This window comes from Mauremys mutica, chromosome 10 (assembly GCF_020497125.1).
Source record: "Mauremys mutica isolate MM-2020 ecotype Southern chromosome 10, ASM2049712v1, whole genome shotgun sequence".
NCBI lineage: Eukaryota > Metazoa > Chordata > Testudines > Geoemydidae > Mauremys > Mauremys mutica.
This window is the reverse complement of record NC_059081.1, coordinates 30,236,004-30,261,725: the sequence shown is the minus strand read 5'-3', so window position 1 is coordinate 30,261,725 and position 25,722 is coordinate 30,236,004. Positions and strand designations below refer to the sequence as shown.

At 42.7% G+C, this 25,722-nt stretch overlaps 1 protein-coding gene across 2 annotated transcripts in view; it reads left to right on the top strand.

Moving 5' to 3' along the window:
• Positions 1-13,588, top strand: part of LOC123343454 (cytohesin 1 interacting protein) — a 30,861-nt gene extending 17,273 nt beyond the window's left edge. For both annotated transcript variants that reach the window (XM_044978596.1, XM_044978595.1), the window contains exons 4-8: positions 4,274-4,376; positions 4,500-4,593; positions 7,086-7,155; positions 11,892-11,958; positions 12,695-13,588. In XM_044978596.1, the coding sequence (XP_044834531.1) occupies positions 4,274-4,376; positions 4,500-4,593; positions 7,086-7,155; positions 11,892-11,958; positions 12,695-13,161 (801 nt within the window). In that variant the 3' untranslated portion in view covers positions 13,162-13,588. The remainder of the gene's footprint in view (positions 1-4,273; positions 4,377-4,499; positions 4,594-7,085; positions 7,156-11,891; positions 11,959-12,694) is intronic.
• Positions 13,589-25,722: the final 12,134 nt, after the last annotated feature.

The following is a 25,722-nucleotide window of genomic DNA, read 5'->3' as shown; positions in this document are numbered from 1 at the left end:
CATATCCAGGGTGTCAGATGGGATTGTACTCAGGGTGGCTTGTCCATCCTGCCACTGCAGCTACGCTTTTAGTGCGATAGCTTGATTAGAGCTAGCATGGGTTTTTCTGCCTGAACTGGAAATGACATCTCCATCTACAGTGTGGACATATTCTTAGGCTTTGCAATGCTGACTGGAGCAACACCTAAGCATCTTTTTAAAAAAAAATCTGGCCTAAAGGCTTTACATTGTGTAGATGTGATTATTTCAATATTACAGTATGAGTTTAGGCACCCCCGAATAGGACTGTATGAATCTCTATGCTACCATTTGCAGGTGGTTTATGAGAATTACAGTGAAAGTTTTGCATTTGAAAGTTTCTGCCCATTTGAACAATTCTACCAGTACTTCCCATTTATGGCCTCAGTCTGTTGTAATCCGATTACGGCAATCAGAACTGTTGTAATGGGACCATGCATGTGTCTAAAAAGTTACTAATGTACATACATGTGTGCGCAAGATTGAGGCCTAAATATCTAGATAATATTACTCAGGCTGGTATAAACTTTCAGTCTCGTAGGACAATGTTAAATGGCATATACTGGTGTGATTCTGAAACCCCTGAGTTTCACTTAGAATATGGGATTTAGCTGAAAGCATTAAGTTGTGCCTAATGTTGAAATCACTGAATTGCATAGTTTCTTTGTGAATAAGTAAATCAGCCCAGGTTTGCTAGAAACTCATGCCAGGTGTGCTCACCATTTGATCCATGTTGTGATTAGAAAGATTTGTGAACCTGCCGAGGATTTTAGGGTTGTAACGAAACTCAGAATTGTGTGGGTTTTGGCTGTCTTAGTTTCACTATTAGAGAGACAAGGTGGGTGAGGTAATATCTTTTATTGGACCAACTTCTATTGATGAGGGAGACAAGCTTTCAAGCCACACAGAGCTCCTCTTCAGGTCTGAGAAAGCAGGGGCGGCTCTAGGAATCTGGCCGCCCCAAGCAGGGCGGCATGCCACAGGGGACCTCTTGCAGACGTGTCTGCGGAGCTGCCGGTCGCCGGTCCCGCGGCTTCAGGGGACCTCTTGCAGACGTGTCTGCGGAGGGTCTGCTGGTCCCGCGGCTCCGGTGGAGCTTCCGCAGGCATGCATGCATAGGCATGGATAGGACCCAGGGGTCTTGAAAGTTGTGTTGTGGGGACTGTTGATCATCACAGCAGTGGAGATATGTCTGCAGGTTTTGCATTTGTTGTTCTGGCGGGGTCTGGTGCTGCTTTGAATTGGTGTGTCCTGGTCTGTGGGGAAATTGCTTCTGATGATGAGCTTGGAGAGGTTGGGGGGTTGTTTGAAGGCCAGAAGTAGAAGATCAGGAAATATTTCTTTCAGGATGGGGTCCCCATTGTGTATGGGTTGTAATTGTTTCATGATACCCCGATTGGGTTCCAGCGTAGGGTGGCAGGTGACAACTAGGGGTATTTGGTCAGAGAGGGTTTTATTTCTGTATTGAAGCAGGTTCTCTTGGTACATTTGGGTGGCCTGTTCCATGATGTGATCTACTTGTCTGGTGAAGTGTCCTTGTTTGGTGAAGACAGTTTTAAATGTGTTAAGGTATATATCCTGGGCTTTCTCCTCAGAGCACAGTTTGTTGTATCTGAGTGCCTGGCTGTAGATAAGATTTCTTGTGTGTTTGAGGTGGTTACTGGATCTACGAAGGTAGGTGCGGTGATCTGTGGGTTTCTTGTATATGGTTGTCTCTAGGATTCCATTGTTGAAGCTGGTTGTGGTCCAGAAAGTTGATGTTAGAGTGGGAGTGTTCTAGAGAGAGTTTAGTGGATGGATGGTGGTTGTTGAATTTGTGGTGGAAATCTACCACAAATAGGGAGGGAGTTTAAACAGTCTGTACAAAAGATGAAAATATCAGGTATATCACTGGTTTTGTGCTGTTTGTCCAAAAATTCTTCTTCAAAGTGGCCCATGAAGAGGTTGGCATATTGGGGACCATCCTGGTACCCATGGCTGTTTCCATGGTTTGGACAAAGTGTTTGTTGTTGAATGTAAAATAGTTAAGGGTGAGGATGAAATGGATGAGTTTGCTGATGTCTTTGGGGTGGATATCTGAGGGTAGTCCATTATCTTGTAAATATTTTGAGGCAGACAATGATGCTGACATTGTGAGGTATGTTGGTGTATATGGAAGTGACATCCATGGTGGTGAGGATGATGTTCTGAGGGAGGTTGTTAATGGTGCAGAGTTTGTGAAGGAAGTCAGTTGTGCCCTTTGTGTAGTGAGTGGTTAGAGAATGGTTTCCTATGAGTCCTGATATTCCTTCAGTAAGAGTGCTGTGGCCAGAGAGGATGAGTCTGCCTGTGTTCCCTTGTTTGTGTATCTTGGGAAGCATGTAGGAGGCCCTTGGGATGAGTTTGTGGGGAATGAGTTTGTAGAGTTACTCTTGGAATTGTTTGGGGAAGGATTTGATGATATCCTGGGTAAATTGTGGTGTGGGATCTTCTTTGAGATCTTTATAGTAGGTGATGTTGGAGAGTTGTCAGTTGGCCTAATTAATGTCTGCCTGCACCCTCCCCCCTGCAGCTAGACTCCTGAGACCCCTGCCCCTCCCCTGTGGCCAGGGCCATGAGACCCTGACCCACTCAGAGGAATATCGAGCACGCCCCCATCCTCCCCGCTCCCCTTGGCCAGAGGAGCCTCGCATAGGCCAGAAGCTGGAGCGCCCTCCCCCTCGGCTGGAGGAGTCCTGGGCCAGCCGAAGCCCTGAGCCTTCCTCCGTCCCCACCTGCCTGGAGGTGCCCCAAGACCCCTCCACCTGCCCAGAGGAGCCCCAGCCCAGCCACAGGGAAATGTGTCTCATTGTCATTTGAAGAAGCTTTTCAGATGCCCCATGCAGGTTCCGGGGTGGCTGAGGAGGTGGTATTTGCTACTCAACTTCCTGGGTTCATCAGTTGAGGGAGTCCAGGGAGATTACTGATGAACCCAGGAAGCTGAATAGCACATACCACCTCCTCAGCTGCCTCAGAACCTGCATGGGGCATAATAAAGCAAAAACTTCCCCTCAAAACCCCGCAATTGGGCATCTGACACCCATGGCAGAGCCTCCCCTGGCCTATTATATTCGCCACCCATGACAATGGTGTCCCCTTTGTCTACAAGTTTGATCACTCTCTGGTGGTTAGATTTCAGGGACTATATGGCGGTGGAGAGATCATGGTAGATGTGATGTTTGTTAAGGATTTCACAGTCAATTTTTTTCCTGAAGCGGACATGGTAATTGTGAGTGGTGGTGTCATTGTTGTTTCACTATTAATGTTTTGCACAGCTCCAGTCCTGTATTGTGGTAGGAAGAGGTGGTTAAATATTGATATTACCAGGCAACCAACAGGGCTGGTTATTTCTTATGTCTTTGCAAGATAACAGAGATGTTGATTAGGTATTTACAGTTACATGACCTGTCTGGCTATTTTTCAAAGTACATGTGATATAGATGATGGATTTTGCTTGATTTTTTTAAAATAATTTAATAAATGTTCATTTCAAAATAAAAAAGAGGCAGCTATTTTTTTCTTGGAGCAGGTGTGGACACAATGTTGCTCTTTGTGACTCAGAGCTTTTACAGCTTAAAAAATGACTTAGGACAAGAGTAGGTTCAATTTTCCTTGCTTCTCAGTTATCTCATAATAGCCTGTTGTCCCATCTAATATTACCTGATGGTTAAAATGACATTTGAAATATGGTAGCATAGATGGGGACAACATTTTTAAAACCATGTTCCCAGGCTGTGTCAGACTCTACACTGTTATAAGTGGATCCTACAAGATGGTAGCTTGTTGTAGTGTAAGCAAGAGAATAATCTATGTCCAGGTTGTCTAGAACCAGAAAATTGTTCTTGTCTACATTTAAAGACAAGTTGTTCTTGTCTATAAATAGGCCTAAACTATTCTTTTTACTGTTTAATAGCCATCTTGGTTTAAAACTATGTTCTGTAGGAATGGTACATATTGTAAATAAAATAAACAAGGATAATTTATTAATTGTTTTTCTGTTTCCACGCATTACTCTCCTAAGAAGGAAATATCCTATTCCTATTGTCCCAGGCTTTCTGACTTCTCATTTACGATGATAACAAAAGTAATAAAACATTATGCAATACAAAAAATAAGAAAACACTGAAAATAAGATGAACACTTACTGTGCACTGATGGGGCTGTAAGACAATATTTAACTTTTTACATTGATTTTGAGGTTTTAATATTGGTAACACTGTCAATTTGATATTTATAGACACGTAGATTACAACACCAAAATGCTTGCTCCCTGCAAATATGCACTTATGTCTGCAAAATACAAGAAGAAAGTCCTGCCCATCTTTCTGGCCTGCAAACAGGTAACTATTCGTGTTTTCCTATGGTTTGTGGCTCTGGTTCCTTTCCCATTTGTTTCTGTATCATTTAGTTTTTGAATGGTGAGTACCTGAGATGTTCATTTTACTTGTGTTTAAATTTACCAGGTGATATTCTAGCCAATATCAATGGAGTGAACACTGAAGGTTTTAGTCACAAGCAAATGGTGGACTTGATAAAATCTTCAGGGAATTATTTAAGGTAATTAAGTGTTTTTTCAAACATTTTCGTTTAATCCCTTCTCACACTATGAGCCTAAGAAGAAATGTTTACTTGTTTCCTGATGCGCCATTTGCTGTTTCTGATGCTAAGGCAAAAAGGATTAAATTAAATTCTGCTGATGAAATAAGATCCACAGTTCTGCCTGTAGACAGGAACACAGTAGCAAGTTCAAAATCATAAAGCCACACTACGTGACAGTTTAGGACAAGAAGTGCAGAGTTACCGTAGCCCATCAAATATGCAGAATGTAATTGCCCAAATTAGAATTGAACCCTGCTCTTCCATAGGGTGACCATATTTCCCTATGGTGAATATGGGACATCTGGTAAAATGACTCGTATCCAAGCGAGTTCAGCTGCAGTCAATCAGAACTATGCAGAACAAACAATCAAATTAATATCAAGTTGACTGAGCCCCTATTAAAAAGAAATACTGAGCAGTTGGATTCTTCTTATCTTTAAGACTTTAGGGTTCACACAGGGAGGGGTGGCACACACCCCTCTCCTCCCCCCCAGACACAGGGAGAGGTGATGCGCGCACAAACTCCCATACACCTCTCTCATATGGGGGGGTGACCAACTGATCTGACCCTCCCTGCCTGGCACACTCTGCCCTCCATGCCTGACTGGGCCCCCGAGACAGACCTGCCTCTCTTGGTACCTGGCACCACATCTTCCTGAGGCAACACGGGTGGTGGTAGTGGTTTGGGCACTCAAGGTCACATGCCCCCCCCCCCCCACCTTCGCCCCCCCGAGTTCTGCCAGGGTTCATACCAGAATGTGGCCAGCAGCAGCCTTTTGGCACTGTGGGGGAGGGAAGGGACGGGAGCTGCTTCCTTCCCTCCCACCCCCCACTCCTCCTCCCCTGCTGCTGGGATGATCTGGCCTGTCTCTTTGCAGAACTCATCTCTTCTTCTCTCCTCCACCCCCAGTGGCTGGAAATAGCTTGTCCCTTCCTGCCCACAGAGTGTCAAAAGGCAGCTAAAACCTCCAGGCTGCTGCTGGCCACTGACATAACCCAGCCGCCTCCTGTCCCCCGGCTATAGTGTGGGCAGGAAGGGGTTACACTCTAAGGATGCATTGTGCACCAGGGCCCAGGGAACCTGACTGCAGGGGCTTCAGCAGCTGCGGAGCCTGGTCAGAGAGGTGGGTCAGCAGGGGAAGGTGCCTAGGGGTCAAGCAGCTCTGGCCCCTGGGGGCAGGACCCAAGGCAGGAGGGTCTTGGACTTTCCTGGGGTTCTGGCCCAACCAGACAGTGGGGGAAGGAAGGAGCCTGCCAGCCAGGCTGCTGGTGAGCTGAGTGCTCTGACCAGGGGCTGGTTCTCCTCACAGCGCTGGGAGTGAGACACACCCTGACGGGGGGGATATGGAGGAGCAGAGAGGTTGGGGGGAGGGAGAAGGGGCAAAACAGGGAGAGAACAGTGGGAAGGGGAACATGTAAAGGACCAATGGGTGGGCAGCACAGGTGACACGTAACCTGGCGCTGCCTGGCACCTGCCTGCACCCGCTGGCTGCCCCAGCTCGCAGCCAGCACCAGCCAGAAACAGAACAGGGGGCAGAGCCTTGCTGGCCAAGAGCCAGCATGCAACGGGGGTGGTGCTGACAGACCACCGGGGAGCAACCAGCCCCACATAGTGCAATCACCTCCCCTCCAGCCTTGCACACCCACCCCCATCGTCAGCCACAGGACCCCTCCACTCACCACTGGTGGGCAGGTGGCTGGCAAGCAGGGATCGGGCCAGCAGCAGGACCTGCCAGTACTGATGAGGAGAGGCAGAAAATATGGGACACCTGCAGGAGGGCTTAAATATGGGACAGTCCCTTTAAAAATGGGCTATCGTCACCCTACTCTTGCAAGCACTATTGAGCATGAGGCAGGTTCTCGCAGTGGATCAGCACAAAGCTGTTTGTCACAGGCACTTATCGAATGATCCATTGGAAGAATTCCCAGGCCATTACAAGACCCCCTCAATCTCATACTCACATACTTGGATCTTTGTGGTAAGTAGTGTTAGTTCTCTCACTGCTTGTTGACATAAAACATGTAGGAAGACTAACTGGTCAAGACTGTTACACTTACCTGCTTGTCCCCATTGGCCCTAGGGTCCCCTTTTTTATATTTACTATTCTTTGTGTTGGCCCAATACTCTCTCTTCACCCTCTCCTGCTTCTCCACACTCCTGTGTTTGGAATTTTCCAAAGTGGCTCAATTCCTCTGTAACACAGGAAACACATCACTCCTTAAAATAGCTGATTTGAGAGAGAGAGCATATCCAAACTGCATCCCTCTCCCCAGCCCTCCATATTCCACTTGCTTTTTAGATTGTGAGCTCTTTAGGGTATTTACTGTGCCTACTGACTCCTCTGAGTGCTACTGCAGTATAAACATTAACTACTAGTAGTAATGTAATACCCATACATGCTTAAATGGTCTTTGTACATTTCAGTCATGAAAACAATTGTTCTTTACAGATTAGAGACTGTTAATGGAGCCAGGATTGTTAGGAGAATGGAACTTGAAACCAAGCTGCAGTTATTGAAGGTAATTTAATATGTGGTTTTTAAGTGCGGTATGTCTCATGTAAATATGTTATGTGTAAAAAGACCGAAGTCATCTATTTATCTGCAGACAAAGAAGGAACAGGCAGTGGAAATCCAACCTCTCGCATTGCCCTGCCAATATGAATCAACCCCTCCTGCCTCAAGTGCTGAGAGGCTAGTTCATTTCCTATGTCTTTGACCTTGCTAGTTCTACACCAGCGAGGATACCAGGTGTGTTGGCAGTCTTTGTGAAGAGGATGCTTCTCCACAAGGGGAACCCCAAAATACCCAAGGCCCTCATTTAATCATCTGCTTAAGGTCATCTAGCTTGGGACATTGTTCATACGTAGCATGTGTGAGGAGTAGAATTAAGGAATGTTTGCTGACTCAGGATAGCCCAAAGCTGCTGGATGATATTTTCAAGACTGATTGAGAGGAAGGATTGTACTGTGGTTAGGGCACTAGCCTGCCACTTGGGGAATTGGGGTTCAATTCTCTGCTTTGCCACAGACATCCTGTGTACCTTGGGCAAGTCACTTAGTCTCTCTGTCTCAGTTGCCTACCCAAAAAATGGGGCTAATAGCACTTCTCTACATCACAGGCTTTTGTAAGACACTCAAATACTATGGTGATAAGGGCCATATAAGTACCTAAAATATCTAGATGATAGAATTACTTCTACTTCTGTAAACCTATAATAATCTCTGCCATGTCAGTGTCAGTTACGGGCAAGAGCTAGGTATTATGACACAGACTTTGATTCATTCTTTATTAACAGAGTTGGTATGATTTTTAATTTGATTTGTATTTAGCAAATACCACCAGCAGTTTTGTACCATGCCATGGAATTCACAGAGTTAAAAAAAAAAAAACAACCAACCCACCCTCCCCCCATCCTGAACATCTACACTGCCATTAAACAGCCCCACAGCCCATGCCCCGGAAGCCTGAGTCAGCTGACATGGGCCAGCTGCAGGTTTTTAATTTCAGTGTAGACGTACCCAATGTATACAAGTTAAGTCATCAAGTTGATCCAATTAACATATCTGTCTGATGTAGTCAAACCATTCACTAGTGACCACATATCTGGAGTTGGTGTAGTTGAAAGCAGAATCTGACCCATCCTCTTTACTGTTTTACTTTTCTTTTAAATAATGCTGGGCCTGATTCACCTCTCACTAGTGACACTAATGATTTCAGTGGAGTGTAACTGAGATCACAATGGTGCCCACTTACTCTCTCATTACAAGGAAAGTACTCGGCCTTTAAAGTGTTTGTTTGTAATTTAAACAGATTAATTTTAGTCAAGAATTTAAATTTTTAAAGTGTCCCAGAAGTAGTAAGTAGAAAGCGCCTGTTTAAAACTATTAAAATACATCTGATCTCCTAATGAATTACAGCAAAGTTGGGTTTTCTTTGGGTTTCTCAGAGCAGGATGGTTTAGTGGATAGGGTACTGGACTGGAAGTCAGAAGACCTGGGCTCTGTTCCCTGTTCTGCCACTGGCCTGCTGTGTCTCCTTGGGCAAGTCTCTGTGCTCCTGTTTCTCCTTTGTCTTCATTTAGAATATAAAGACAGGGACTATCTCTTACTCTCCTTTGGGACCTCTGGGTGCTATGTAATGCAGCTACTCTAATAATAATATTTACCAGGTGCTCCTTTGTAACGCTGGTTCCTAGGCAAAGCTCCTTCATATACAGTGCTGCTTTTATGCAATCTACCATGTTCTGCCCTGTCCCTCAGTGTTAGGAGATTTAGGGAGGTAGGGGAACTACACATGCCCAGCACGTTGCTTACATCACATGGGGCCACCACCTCAGTTTGACCTCCAAATGACCCTGATGTTGGGATGGCAACCCCACCCTCGATTAAATCATCTAAGTATGCAAGCAGCCACCACCACCTAGTCCAGAAAGAACTAGAAATAAGCCAAGTCATAGAGCCAGACATTTCATTGCTGTGATTAATGAGACCACAGCAGTTGAGTATTATGTCGGCAGGCTCCGTTATAGAGTCCATTACTGTTAGTGGTACAGGCTGGGATAAACTGCCTGACAATTGATCTCTCGCTCTCTCAGATAAAAGCTTTGAAAAGCATCTGAGCCTAAGAAAAACATCATAAAGTTACTGTGCTTTGTGATATCCCCATGTACATTTTGATTTGACAAACAGCAGGTGGGACAGAGCGACTTACTTTACAGTGATGGATTTAAAATATCCCCAACCTGTTTCTTAGCAGCCGAACTTTAGCCCTGCTAAGTGGATTTGTTAAATATGAAATTCATCTCCCTCCTTTCCCTTTCCAGATTCAGAATCTAACCCCATCCCCCTCTTTCTGCCCTTGTTCAGGATTTAATTAAAGCCGTTATCTGCTTCCAAAATGGCTAGTCCTCTTGCTGCTGTGCAGACCACATTGTAATGCTCCATGATGGTGCTAATAGGGCCGGTCATTTTGAACATCCTGTGACCTCACAGCAGAGACCACAGCATCTCTAAGCTTAAGTCACTGATAAAGCAAAACTGCTGCATCTTTAACTATATGCCCTGTTATCAAGAAGGGGGTTAATTTGGCAACTATAGTTTCCCAGAAGTGCAAAACCACTACCTCACAAAATAATTGTCATACATCAAAGTATTGTGCGGCTGTGGGCCTGGGCCCACTGGTTTCATATTAGTGTGGTTACAATGGTAAGAAACTTATTTTTGTTTATAAAAGATCAGTCCCCAAAAAGGCTTCTATAACTGAGACTCTACTAAAGTATGTGATAAGTAACCACAAGTACAAAGAGTCATTATAAACCAAATTAGAGAGATAAAGTGGGTGAGGGAATATCTTTTATTACTTCACCCATCTTGTCTCTCTAATATCCTGGGACCAACACGGCTACAACTACACTGCAAACAGAATAAGCACATTTAGAGTTTAAGAATTGTTTTGGTTTTTGACATAACCTGCCAGATTGATACAAATAACCTTTTTACAGAACTAGGGACTGAACATGTAAGCGCGTTGTCATAGAGATGTGTTCTAAACTTTTGGGCCAACAAACTGAAGAGAAGTCTAGCTAGCATCTTGGCAGCAACAGATGGATGCACATCCTTTATTTGAGAGTCCAAGTGCTCCCAAATTTCAGTTAGGTGCCAGAAACCATAATTAGGGGATAGCTGGGACTCTGATGTGGTGATGATGAGAATAAGGAAAATCCTGGATAGTCTGAATAATCAATAAAAGGTGTCTTGCTGCCCTCATGAGAATTCAACCAGATTTGGCCAAATTATAGGCCTCTGAAAATCACCATTTGGAAAAGTTCAGTAGTGCTTGTTAGAAGCTTGCTGCTAACATTTCCAAACATCTTTTTCTCACGGTTTTTCACTGCAGCAAGAAAGAAAATATTCACTTTGTTTTGTGTCGACCTGAAACTAATTTTATTTGGGTTTTTTTTTTTGGTTCCAAACCAAACCAAAAATCAGTTATCCACTTACTTCTAGTCATTAAGAAGGGAGGCGGTAGTCTAATATGACTGCACTAATATAACAGTCCACACAAATGTCTGCACACACGTGATATTAACAAAAATTTGCATTTGTATCCAACATCAAGCTTTTGCCTATGTAAATCAGGAAACGGTGTGTCTAGCTCCTATTTATAGGTGCACTGAGTTAATTTACATCATTGCAGATGGCCCTATTGCATCCACCTTAAAGCAAAATGTTACAGGTTTTATAGTTTTAATTAAAATCTGTAACTGCATTTGAGATGTGTCTAGATAAGCATGCAGCAGGGAAGAAGCAAAAATGTTGAGCAACATCAGGCTAGATCATCCTTTATAGGCATCAGACTGAAAATGCTGTTGCTAACCATGACATCAGGACATTGCTCATGGCAGAACAAGCAAGAGAAGCACATGTGCCTTGTTTTTAAGAGCTTAGCACCCACGACCGGGGACAGATTTCCAGAAGAGATCAATTCCACTTGGACACTTAACAGGGCAACATTTTTCAAAAGTATTGGGCTCCTGATGTGCTGAGCTTTTTTGAAAAATCTGGTCATTCAATTTGGTGACTAAATGGTAGCTGAGCATTTTTCAATATCCAGAACACAGTGCCTAACAGCCCATGATGCTGGCATCACAGTGGGATGACTGGCAATTTTAATACAGCAACCAATGCTGGAAATTCTGAAGATCTTCTTATTCCAAATAACTAGATAATCTCTCTCCCAACCTTTCTTTTGGCAAATGAGTTTCACTAGATACTGTCCTTGCCGGTGATTATTATATAGTTATTGCACTACAGTTATGGCTTTTGCTTCAAAGATGCTATCTGCTTCTATTATAGGATGTACAGATAGTATTAAAATGCTGTTGGTACAGGTAGTTATAGTTTCATGCCTCTGAACTTTTGCATTCTCTTCTTTTAGGAGGTGAACCTGGCTTCAAATAACTAGTGTTATCATATCTATGGGTAATAAGAGAACCCAGATAATACTTCATAATAGCATGTGTTAGGTGCATCAGCAAAAGTCAAACAAAAATTAACAGAATAATTTGTTTCTGGGAGAAATTTACTAATTTTCAAGCAGGCTCTCTTAATACAACTGGTAAGAGAACATACACTTTATTGAAAGTACCTGCTTCCTAGAACTAAGCTGCAGTTTTTCTGAATACACCATTTCTCTAAACAAGCTTGACATTGTGAAAGTTAGTGCTAATCATCATTCACAATTTACCTTTCACAGCAAACTTTGCAGGAAAAATGGGTGGAGTTCCGATCTCTGCAATTACAGGAACAACGCTTGCTGCATGGTAAGTTTTGATTTCCTGTTAGGAAACCACAGTACGTTTCATGACCGTCACAGCTTCTTCGGCAGAAATTCTGTGTGCTCAGTCAAAAGCAGGTGTTTGCTTGGGTCTAATTTTCATTTGGCTTATTTTTCCCTGTTAATGAGGGTACTGGGTGGAAAAACTGTTTCAGGGATTAATGAATGGGGATGTCTGTCTCCTTGGCTGGTGCAGAACAAAAGGTCATTTGTATGAATTCTAGAAAACAGAAGTTGGCATTGGTTACACACTTTTCTCCTCCCTTCCCTTACTGACTGACTCAGGGAATGACCTTCATTCTGTTTATCTAGGGGGAAGCGATAGGTACACAGCTAATACACCTTCCTCTAAAGTATCAGGTATTGGCCACTGCCTGAGGCAGGACACTGGACTTGATAGATCAATGTTCTAAGATGGCATGATAAATCCATGGGTCTCTTCCCCATCTCTCTGGCTGGAAAAAAGCTGATACCATGACAGTAAGGAAGAACAGAGAAATCTAGGGGAGACAAAATAAAACTGTTGACGTGCCTTGTGCAGCTCTCTTCAACCAGCCAAACATGTAGGCGTGAATTGCCAGTAACATATCTCTCTAATGACACTTTGGGAAGTTCAGATTGCGATGTTGTAGATTATCTTTGATACACAAACTTCCTGTGCTCTGGTCTTTACCGTAATTTACGTTGTATAATATCGCTGCTTTTATACCTTTTTTTCCTAGGGGAGGTGAATGACAACAACTTTGACACCCTGGAATTGGAGTCCAATTTATTTGGTAGTTGTGCTTCACCAAGGCCTGCCTTCCCAATTAAACCCCGATTCTCCAGTGAAAGCAGCTGTAAAAGCCGGCTAAGCTCAATGACAGTGGACAGTGAGGATAGTTTCTACCAGACCTGTGTTTTTGAGGATTCTGCTCATGAGACTCTGAGCCGGCAGTCGAGCACAGATGACGATTGCTTCTTTTCGAGGGACAATGACACTGCAGTAGGGAAATATTCACTGAGGAGGAACAGAAGCATCAGTCTGGCTAGCAGCGGATCAATGTCGCCCTCATGGGAGGGAGGCAGTTTTTCAAATATTTTTGGAACACTCCCACGGAAAAATAGGAGAGGAAGTGTCCGAAAGCAGCTTTTAAAATTCATTCCAGGTCTTCACCGAGCAGTTGAAGAGGAGGAAAGTCGTGTCTGACATCTTAAGCATCGTCTTCAGTAGCAAGGACGGTGTTATTATCCATAGGCAGAAACTGCAGCAGTAAAACCACATAGTGCCCAGGATTCATACTGACTCACCCAGCCACACATTTCCCCCTGACATAACCTTATGACAGGACTGACATTATTTAAAGTGCTGATTTTTTTTGTAATTCTTGAATGCAGCTAGCACACTGTGGACCCAGCTTTGTTAGTATAGAATAGATTTTCAGGGACTAACTTTGGTTTGTGGAAAAGCTTTGCAGAACCTCCCCATCGACCCTTGTGTTACCAATGTCGTCCTCTGTGTGTGAGAGTTACAGCTATTTATTTCCTATGTTAGCGAGCCAAATAGTATATTCTTCAAAGAACTTTAATAAATGGCCTGCTGCTGCTGCTGAAATCATTGGCAGAAGTCCCATCGTGAGCAGGATCAGGCCCCATGTATACAAATGTGCATACCACAGAAGAACAAAACTGTGAAAGGATTTACTTGTATGTTTGTTAACCTTGTTGCCTGTGCTGTGGCTCAGACTAGGGTATATTTGAGTTTCTGAAGCAGAGACTAGGGACTTATATTTAAATGCAATTGTCATTCCAGTCAGTAAGCTAGAGACCACATTTCTCCAGTCAGTCACGCCCATAGGACAGCATGCACACACTGCAGGGCATAGCAGTAACTCCTAGGATATCATTGGGATTTTTCTTGTCTCTTCATACTAATATTTTAACACAAATCATAACCTATGGCCCACACTTTCAGACCTGTCTGGTCCTCATGGTTGAAATCACTGATATATCATGCTAAGTCTTTACCATCACAGGGAATTTGAAATCTAGGGTCACTCACAAACTTACATGATTCCTCAGATAACAACCCAAAGCTTTTGTCATATGGCAGCTCATTCAGTACCATTGTCTTGTTTTTACACTAGACTGGCCACAATAGCTGAGTTACTGAGCTTTTTAAACATGGTGTGTGTGTGTGTGTGTGTTTGTTTCATTCATCTGGGTGTAGTGGACAAACTGGGGCCATTGAACGTAAATGAACTTGGGAGTCAAAACATTTCAGTTTTCTAAAAATTGGTGGAGAAAAGCATAAAGGGTTATTGGCTTAAAAAATGGAGGGGGTATCTGAAATATGAGACAACTGCAGAGCCACACTCCTTGGACTATGATTGAGTATGTTTGGGGGAGGTATTCAACTGAGGTATGTTGTTTGATCTGCAGCTGCACGGTAGTATAGAAAGAGAGAGGAAGTGGCTTTCTGGTGCTGCTGGTATCGGACTGACATTAGCTTCGGTGACATGAATTGACCTTGTACTTAGCAGCCGTGATGACAAAGATCATTGAAATGGTGAACACCAAAGAAATACTGGACAGATGTGTACAGAGCAAAATAACATCCATTGCAGTAGTTTGGTAACAAACGGTTTGGAATAGATTTCAGTGATTTGGAATGAGATGCCAGAAAAGGAGTCTTCCAGGGTGAACTGATTGAAAATAGAAAGAAAAGGAAAACCGAATGGCAGCACAAGGTTCTGGAAAACTAGTGATATAGTCTGACTGCTTTTGTGTTTTCTCTGCTTCAAGACCCTGCTGTGACAGCTCAGGTGGACCCATTATCCCTGCTTATAGTGACATGTCTCTAACTCCTGTCACTTGTTTCTGAAATTCTAATCAGGCTTATTGAAAACATATTTCCCTGTACTGTGCATATGTCAGGCTCAGTAACAAGTAATTTAAAGGTTATGCTTCTTCACTGTCACCAACTGAGATTGTTGCAGTCAAAGAAGCATATGAGAATTTCAGCAGTCTTGAGAAAATATTGATCAGTGAACAATGACCTAAATACATTACATCAAATGAATTCTCCTTCTTCAAGGTCCCATAGAAATAAGTACATCCCTTCCTATGCCATTCTCATGGGATGTCCTGCAGTTACCAATGGGATTTTGTTTTGTTTCTGAATGGAATGCGAGATTTCAGTCTCACCTTCAAAAACTCCTTACAAATCAGTGTCAGGGAAGTGTGCCTTTTGGGATTCAAACCCCATAAACAAGCTTGCACTCTTAAGGACTTCATGGAACTCTCTATACAGTATTTTGGTGTTTTACTGCTGCTGAAACAAAAGGGTCAGCAATTGTCTAGGTTTTTTAGGACTAAAGATTTCTATAGCATATGGAATGAAGATGGAAGGGATAGTTTACCCAAGATTATAGGAAATTATTTAATAAGTTTGGATATAGAATGGGAAGGAAAGGAGACACTTTATGTATATATCAGGCATTATATGTGCATAACACTTATAATAGATTAAGCACAAATTAAGTCCTCTAAACTGTGGCAAAACTTTTCAAAACATAGCATAGATGGAAGAAGTGTGAATGTAATTATCTATAAGAATATCTTTTGTTTACATGACTCACTTGGTTTTAACTGGCGACAAAAAAAAAGAGCATTAAGAGGTAGTTTATGCCTCAGACATTTCTCTAACAAGATGTCAGTTGTGTTTAAAACATCAGTCAAACCAGCAAGTTTCACCACCACAAACAAAAAGTCAAAGGAATATCCTCCATTGTACCCAATATTCCTTTAGTTGATAAATTTGTTTCAAAGGCACATCTTCCAAGGTGATTTAGCCACCCAATGCTTGTTAAACCAACAGGAGCCATGAACCAACATTTTAAATAGTTTTTATATTTTTTTCTAAGAGGATTAAAAAGATTGTAGTACAGCAATTCTCCATGTGAAGTTGAGGGAAGGGAAACATTACATGAACATGGGGGAAGCTTCATTGCTCTGTTTATTACGGGAAGCACATTCATTTGTTTATTCAGTTTAACATATATGTTTATTATTATGCTAAAAATTGAACTTGTGCTTTAACCCCCTAAATTCCCATGTCTCTGGTGGTTCAAAGTCCAACCCTTGATCCAGCTGAGCTCTGAATTTCCTGGCTGGCCCTTAAACTGAGCAAAACCAAAGCTCTTGATTCAAATAACCCCACACCTGGATCCAATCTAATTTTTGCATCTGGAGTCCATTTCTGAGTCAACACAGTAAATCCCAGGCAAAAAGTTAAGATACATCACATGTATTTTCAGAAATTGCTTTCTTGTTTTCTTTTTTTTTCGCCCACAGTTATTTTTAGATGCAATGTCACTAGGATGTCTTGTGGGAAAAATTAGATGCTTAGATGTCCAAGTGAAAGTGACTGCAGGCACAGTGATGCTCTAGTGAAGGCTGGATTGAAAATTATGCCCATAATACCACTCTGAGAACATATAGGGCCTGACACTTCAACCTCAATCCCAAATATTCAGGCGCAATTTTGCAAATGCAAATAATTGGGCCCACATCTTGCACATGCAAATAATTGCAGTTGTACATGGTAGCACCTAGACATCTAACAATCCAACATATAGGTACAAATAATGAGGCAGAGTTATTTATGCAAGCAAAATTGCACCTGCCAAGTTAGAAGCCATCTCTGAAAATCAGGCCTTTTAAGTATAGGAAGTTTCTAAGTGAAAATCCTGCATTAAAGTAAATATTTTCTTTCTTAGCATGTCTACTGTACATGTAGGCTAGAATCCTAGCCCTACTGAAGTACATTGATTTCAACAGGGCCAGGATTTCACCCTATTTAGGAACAGGAATTCCATAGCTGTGTTAAAATTTTACTCACAAGTAAAAAATACCATTTCATATTAAAACTGTAGAATATTGTTGCAGGAAAAGGGTCTCTGATTTGTGCTGAAGTACCACAAATTGGGAGGTAATGAATATGCAACTGATACGTGCAAAGGTGGGCTTTGCATAAAATGGTTTGCATGTACATGGATCAGGGGCCCTTCGAACATATGACCCCGTGTAGCTAAAACCTTTCTCCCCTGTAAGGGATTTACCTACATCCCTGGTGGTTATATATCAGAGCAATGAAAATGGCTGGAGTCAGTCTTTTAATTTGGGCTTGATCAGTTTAACAGAACATATGGATCTGAATTCTGTGCTGCACTTTAACAGCAGTGAGGAACTAGAGATAGGCCAGAACCACAAATTTCAGATCCAAATATGGATTTCAAGTCCTTTAGTGTTCGAGAGGTTGTTCCACATGGAGCAACCCAACCTTCATCAGACCTCCTTCTCCCCAAGGTATGAGGGTGTTTGGAACCAGGGTTTTGGTCTGAGACCATCTCCACAAGCAACAGATGTTCTCAGACTTTCCTGTTGGACCTGAAGGTGAAAGTTTGTACCCTTGCACCGTCAATAATGTGAGTAGCTAAAGGCTGACTGTGTGCACTTGATAAGAACCCCCTTATAAGTCAACATGATGAGATATTGGTTAAGTACCAAGTTATTAACCAACCAGCCAGGGAATTCAGCTGGCCAGGCGAGGATGGTTAAAAGAGAGACAGGAGGGAGAGGGGCAGGCAGGGCAAAGGAGCCCATTTTCTCAGAGAGGTGAGATCTCTCCCTCTCTTCTGCACTTTGCCTTGGTATAGGTAAAGACCTGAGGAAAAGTCATATGCTATAGGGAACAAATGTTTATAAAGCACTTGGCGTTGAACTTGCTACTAGTGTGTATGAGGACTATTTGCAGTAAGGATCCAGGATAAGGGAACCCTGCCCTGTGACAATAAACAGACATTTTATTTGTGTTGAGTCAAATGCAACCTCAAAGTCTAAACTGTAGCTCTTTGTATTGAAAGAACATAGACTAGATAGTAAACTCATGGAAATTGTTTAAAATAAATATATTTTTGTTTCTCTTCAGAATTCTTTTATAAATAATATTTTGAATGAAAATATCTCTCTGACTATATTTACAAAGACCAGAATGGTTTGGACTGGGGGGGGGAGGGGCAAAGGAGAGGCTTGGTGTTTTGCTTAAGCATTATGTCAGCATGATGTTACACTTTTTTAAAAAATAAATTATTTAAAATATTCTATAGACATAAACATTAAAGTCCAGATCCTCAGCTGCTGTAAACTGGCATCTCTCCATGGCCCATAGTATTTATGTGCATTTGAATGTCAACTAAGCAAGGTTAATTGCACATGTCTTTTAATGCAACAGAGGAGATATTATTGTGCAGGCTTAACTATTGTCTACCTTTTATGTAGCCAACCCAAGCCTTATTGAGGAAATCCAATATGCTGAAGAAAGAGAAAATTCTGTTACAAACGCCCAAGCATATAGTGAGCAAACTTTGGTTATTATTTTCACCACAATCTGACACTTACACCAAGCTCTTCAGGGCCACAAGATGTGCAGCTGATCAAAAACAGGATGTGGGTGATAGAGATTCATGTGAGGCTGCCTACGTGTGTTTGCTGAAGCTCAAAGATGGCGTGACAATTATGAGAAAAAAGAGTCTCTATGTAACCTAAATATCATCTAAAACAAAGAAACTAAGGATGTTTTCTAGACTACGTTTCTCCATGTAGAATGCATTTTAGACCATGTCTTGCACCTGCACAGGTTTACAAACTGAAATGGCTCTTTGCACTGAATAGCAGGGGGTAGGTGCATGAAGATGATGACCTGGGAACATGGCCAGGGGTGCACACACTCATGAACAAAGAAAGGAGCAGCCCATGATCACTACTGCCCTTGTACTCTGCAGTACTTGCCACACAGCAACTGGCTATTGCTCAGTTGCTCAGGATTCAGCCCCATACAGGTATAAGTGCAGCCTCTACACATGGGCTGTGAGCTCTTTATGAAGCTGTCCCTATTCATGGGCAACCCTGTATTGCTATTTACTGTTTATTCCCACACAAACATAAATGTACATGGCATCTGGAAGGAGTTTGTAGCCTATATTATGTAAATGATGTGCCAGTAGAATACATTATTGAAATTATGATAAGCATAACACTTCTGTAATGGACTGTTCCCCAGGACACTGGGAAAGGCAACCTCTTATTGAGCCACTTGGGATTCCCCAGCACTCTGAGTTAGATTGGGCATCGTTCTATGGAGAGCGTGTACAATGTACCTTCCTCTCTCCTGCACAGTGCCAGTCCTTGCACTCCAGGCCTGTACCTCCTGTAGCACCAGTTTTCCCATAGGGGCGGGGCAGGACAGGGAGGGGTCAGGGCAGAGCTATGGCCTGCTCCCCTTTGCAACAGCAGCTAGCAGAGTTGTCCTTGTACAGTCTGGCCTCCCAGAAAACCTCAAGTGTCCTGTACAATCCCCACATCTCATCCATTAAAAATGTGGCTGTTAAAATTGCTCTCCTGCCCCATTGATGTGGCCACATCACCCCACATTTTGAATCTCTCCTTTGGATCACCCCCATACCTCTTGACCCTTCACTTCAAGGGCTTGCATAGTTCCTCCTCTCTACCTCTCTGGTCTTTCTCCTTGACTCCCCCGAGTCCTTTTGCTCCACTAGCGATGCTATCCTTAACACCCAAATCATCTGTTCCCCCTGCAAGCCTCTCCATGCTGACCCCTATGCATGGAATTCCCTTCCTGACCTAGCTCGCAATGGTGCCACCCTTTCCTCACTGACCATTGGAAACAAACATGGTTTTATTTGTAAACTGAGCTCATTTTATAAGAAGCCATTCAGAAACAATAAGCAGCGAGCCTCTCAGTGTCATCACTTTTCAGAGTGCAACCATACTTTAAGCTGAGGTCACTCCAGAGATAGAAGTTAAAGATCCTGTGGTGTGTGTTTTAAAAGAGGAGGGGACTACACAAGTAAATTTACAAACATTCCCCTTCTTCCTAATGTGTCTGACTAATCTACAAATAAATGATTGCTGAGAGAATGATGGTTGCTTTGTTGACCTACAAGGTAACCATATTACCAGAGTGAGTTTAAGTGATCTGGCATATCTTGAATATGAAAGAATCTATATGGGCATTCTGTTCTCTACTCTGGGTGGTGTCACATCAGTGTGGGTAAGGTCCAGTCCAGGGAATTTTTCAAGGTTAATTAATATTCTGCAAGAAGTGTTGCAACTTCTACATGTGCAGCTCTGTTACTTGGTAATGACAATCACTGATGACTTGCGTTTATAGTATACACCGTAGTGACTTTCATTCACTAGGATGCTAAAGCGTTTAAGAAAATGATCGATATACCATACATCATATAGGAATCACACCAGCCACTACTGAAGTACAGTCACCTCGGAGTGGGATACAGACATTGTCAGCAGTGCCTAGCAACATCAGACATCAGTGTAGGATAGGAAGTGAAACCTGCCTGATTTATTCTATTTAAACTGAGGAGAAAAAGGTAGAAAGTATAATAATCACCCAAACTGGTATTAGCTTGGGGCACTAGAGCTAACTGGCAAAAAGTGTCATGACATCATTGTGGTGAAACTCTTGATTTTAAGTTTTATTTGGAAAAAAAACCCAAAACCCTCCAGCAGCACTGTGCCCCTAACACTATTCATATGGACTCGCAGAACAGAATGCCACTGTACCCTTACTACTTGTAACATGTTGGCTGTTCCTTGAAGATCTCCTGCCCAAGTCCTAAGCAGGCATAACCCTCCTCAGTTATATGAGATCTGGCATAATCACCGTCCAAGACGGTAAGGCCGCACATTCACATGGTGTACAGTAAGATAGCATACTAACTTTAGTTTAGGAAGCTGTAATTTCGGTAACTTAGTTCTGAGTTTATTTTTAATGCATTTTAGACAATTCCTGTTTAGCTTTTCAGTATCATTTGCCCTAGTGTTTGAAAAGAGCAGCTTGTTAGAAAACATAGTGGAGAAATAGCACATTTGAATTTGCCAGAACACACAAAAAACAGCAGTTATCCATCTGTTCAAAAACAGCTTTCACCTATGGCCGTAGTTTGGACAAACTAGCTTTGTAGATACCATGTAAGAATTATGGCGTATGAAAGACAAAATGCTATAGAGCATAACTAAAAATAGAGTTAGTAGTTTCAAAGTAGAGAGCTAGGTAGGAGAAGTCCAGCAATGATTTATGAAAACTTATTCTGAAGTTCCCAAAAACAGCTTGTAATAATGACAACACCTCAAAAGCAGTTTTCCAATTTAGAAACACAAAGCAGTAGGGGCATCAACCAAAAAGTACATTGTCCCATTGTTTTCTCTCACCAGTAACACTTTCTCACCATGGATTCTACATTCTGTCCCAGCACTGCTATTAAGGGTATGTCTATACTACCCGCCAGATCGGCAGGTAGTGTTCGATGTATCGGGGATCGATTTATCGCGTCTTGTCTGGATGCGATAAATTGATCCGCTAATTGACGCCTGTACTCCACCTTGGCAGGAGGAGTAAGTGGAGTCGACGGGGGAGCCGCGGCAGTCGACTCGCCTCCGTGAGGATGGCCAGGTAAGTTGAATTAAGATAGTTCAACTTCAGCTATGTGAATAGCGTAGCTGAAGTTGCGTATCTTAGTTTGAACCCCCCCTGCTCCCCGCTAGTGTAGCCTAGGCCTAAATGTTCCATAGCAAATGCAAAAAAGGGGCACACATGCCAGTGTGTCAGGGATGTGAATACCCAGCTAAAGTGGTTGATGCTGTAAAAAGGGGATATTCATCCAGCAAATGAACCCCCAGACTGAAAACTTTCTTCATGTTAAGCATTAAGGCTAGAGTGAAGGTTTTAATTTCTTGAATCACCGGGGAAAACCACTGAGCATGCCAGAGAAACCGCTTGTATGAACTGCCCCTGTAAATCACTGCCAGAGGTTTAAGCTGGTTGGTTAATGTTTTGTGGCATGTGGGTTGGCTATATTTTTGTAGAACACATAGCCCTGAGTGATTCTTTACTTGGCTTTTGGGGTAAGAATTAGGACCAGGCAGTTCAGAGGGTCAGCAGGAGGCTGTCATTGTATAAAAGGCACACTGTCTCTCTTCAGAAAAGGAGACGCTTTAACTGATTATAGGTTTTAATGGCTCGCTTGATTTCCTAAGAGTTAAGGGATTACTTTATACTCTGCTTATCCTCTGCAGATAAAGAGGGCAACTTGAGGTTCCTAAAGAAGGAAATAAGAGCTGCTGTTCTGAAAGAATGAAATTCCCTATAAAACAGAAAACTGGTTTGTTTAATTTGCTCGTTGCTACTATGCCTGACCCTATAAGAGGCCCTCAGCTAAGCCATCATTTACTTTACTTTGTAAACCTGGTGTAAAACTGAGACAGAATCATAGGCTATGGCCTCTGATTTCAGTTACTTAGTGGCAACTAGGCTGAAGCAGGCTGACTTACCAGAGGAGTCAGGAATAGACAGTTCTTAAAGCTTTTGGGCTTGATTGTAGAGCAAAACATTAGGCTTTGCCTTTTTCTCAGACTAGAATAGGATCAGCACCTACATTTAAAGGACACAGAGGGCAAAGTTTGTTTTTTTTAAGAACAGTACCCCACAACGTTTCCTCCTTGGTACAAAATCAAACATTTGTATGGTACCACAGTGGGCAGGCCTTTGCTGAAGTGCATTCTGTAGTGATAAGAGAAGCAGGATGTTAGCTTCTGCTAACATCCAAAACCCATTGAAGTCAATGGGAGTCTTTAAATGTTGTGTAATGGACATCAATCGATTTACAGGACAAAGCCTATAGTAAGAGCACCTTCTGATGCCCCCCAAGCCCATGTGATCCATTATAAGAGTGGTCCCCAGGTTTTTTTCACTTAGCAATAGCATCTTTCTCTCTAGCTAGCGTGGATGTTCCTCATGACCCTCATAGCCCGCTTGGATCCTGTTTACTCTTTCAATCTACTGTCTCCATTACTGAAGTTTGTCCAAAGCTCTCTAATGGACCAAGGCTTCTGATGGGGACATTTGAGGATGCAAACAGAAAATGATTCTGGCTCCATGTACATGATGATCTAAAAAAAATGTATTTCTCTTCCCACAATTAAGATCCATTCCTATGGAGTGCTGAAGGACTTGAGTATATTTCTTTCTAGATTTCTTGTTGCTGCTCCATATCAGTTTTCCACTGGTTGTGCTGCTGTCATTTTACAGTGAACATTTAAATGCACCCCTCTCATGGATTGCTATATCTTTTCTACCTTAATGCTTTCACTTCTGTTTTTTTCATTTTTGGCTTTAACACCAGACACTTCCTTCCTCATATTGATGTTTTACAAGTACCACACCCAGTCATCTACCACTTGGCAGGGGACTGTCTTCAGCCAATGGGGTGTGTGTGTGTATACACAAATTCACAAGCATTAGATAGAGTAATTCTCATGTAGAGATTATTTTGGAATTCACCATAGTCACCTCTCACAAATTAGTGGATTACAGTGCTTTAATATGCTTGCAACACTTACTCTAATTCTGCATTTTCTAGGAATAAAACCAGTTGTTGCTGCTACATGAAATGTTGCAACCACACTGGCCAGCAACCTGCTTGAATTGTATCTTCACAGTAATAGCTGGAAAAGAAGAGAAATTGTTTCCAGTGTAGTTGTGCATCTGCATTTTGAGATAGAGGTGTAGAAAGGTGTAGAGGAGACACCCTTGCACTAGCTCAATCAGATCGGGGGTGTTAAAAATAGTATGTAGCAACAGGAGTGCAAGCAGCAGGGGGGATAACCACCCTGAGTATGTACTTATCTGAGACACTCGTCGCATCCTTGGGGTGGCTAGCACCTCCTGCTGCTTGTGCCCCCACGGGTATCAGTCATTGGTGTGCTAGCTCGATCAGAGGTAGTGCAGGTATGTCTACTTGGGCTGGAATTTACAGATCAGAGTGTAGCTGAGCCCACGGACTATCCAGTATTACTGCTCCACCAGCTCACTCCTCCAGCCTTGGACTCTCTCTGCCTACAGGGGCTAGATTCACAAAGGGGATTTAGTTAATGCAATGCCTAACTCCTAGCCAGGAGTGAAATGCAGAGGACGGGGTTGGGGCTTAGGAGCCAGATCCACAAAGGTGTTAGGTGGCTAGCTCCAATTGATCAGGGCATTAGGTGAGGATCTCCACTCCTGAAGTTAGGTGCCTAACCCAGGTCAGCCCTGTGATGTTGCACCCCATAAGGCTTTATGGAAATATGCTTATGAATGTACAAAACCCCAGAATTTTCTGACCTGTTTGCCTCTGTCTGCCTTTTGTGAGGGATAGGCTTGATCTGAGCACAATTACTAGATCAGGTCTCACAGGTAAGCTAGGCAGAGGAACACCTAGTTTGAGCATTCTGCCAGGGGTTAGGCCTGAGCAAGGACTCTGAGAAGTTTGTTAGCTGTGGGGTGGTGTCAGGACTTAGGTGGCTTTGAACATACCCACCATAGAAATTTAGGTAGCTGCTGAATGGTGGTTTTGTGAATATCAGTGGACTTAGGCACTAAGGGAGCACTCAGGTACCTAAGTCCCTTTGTGAATCTAACCCCAGGTTCCTCTTTCTCTCATTGCTTCAGGAGTGTCATTTACAAGACAAAAGAGGGTAGAGAAAGTTGTCCCCCAAGACTTGGGTATGGTTGCTGAAGTAAAAAGTTTAACCAAGCACTGGTAAATGTCTTCTCCTACTGTTCAGCTGTAGTGTCCTTGATCTCACCAGATCTCACTGAGCCTACTTGCTGTTCATATCGCGCCCTTGCTTAAATAGCACTAATGAGCTGCAGAAGGCTTTGCTCAGGGCCAGCCCTAGATCAAATGAGGCCCCAGGTGAGGAGTGTCTTCGGTGCCCCCCATCCATTTGTTAAGCGTTTGACTACTTATTTTTTATTGCATTTGTAGGCTATTCCATGACTTTGATGTGCAATTTGCAGGCATGAATTATCCCTGTCATATAAGATTATAAATTTGCATGATGGGATCTGTAAATCTGTATTTATTCATGCCATACATAAGCAAACAAAAAATTCATTTCCTTAAGCTTATAGAAACTTTTTAATTTTAAGAATAACTGAAATGTACTAACATCAAGAATTGGTACTGTGCACCAACATTGAGTGGACCAGTATTAAATAGTATTACAGTCTATGATGGCCTTAGAATGTTAACCCTTGTCCTTTCGTTCAAAAGGTTGCTTTTCTTGCCTTTGCCCTTGCGAACTGAAGCTGTGTCAGAAAAATCCAAAGATTGGCCAATGGCATTTTCAAGTGATAAAATAGCAAGCGTTGTCACTCTCTGATCAGCCATTGTTGATGGAAGATATGTTTTAATGAATCTGAGCTTTGAAAAGCTGCACTCCCCACTCGTGACTATGACCAGCAGCATGAGCAGAATCCTCAAAGCTATCCCCATATTAGGAATAGTCCTTCAGCTCTGCATCATGAATCATCAATGGCTATTTGTCAGGATGGGCAGGGATGGTGTCCCTACCCTCTGTTTGCTAGAAGCTAGGAATGAGTGACAGGGTGGATCACTTGATTACCTGTTCTGTTCATTCCCTCTGGGGCACCTGGCGTTGGCCACTGTCAAAAGACAGGATACTGGGCTAGATGGACCTTTGGTCTGACCCAGTATGGCCATTCTTATGACACTAAATAGATCTCATTGATTGCTATTAATGCATAAGAATTGTATCAGAGCAATCAATTATGCCTCAAATGGAGGATTATGAAGCCTTTTAAGTGGGTACCAGGAACAGCTAAACA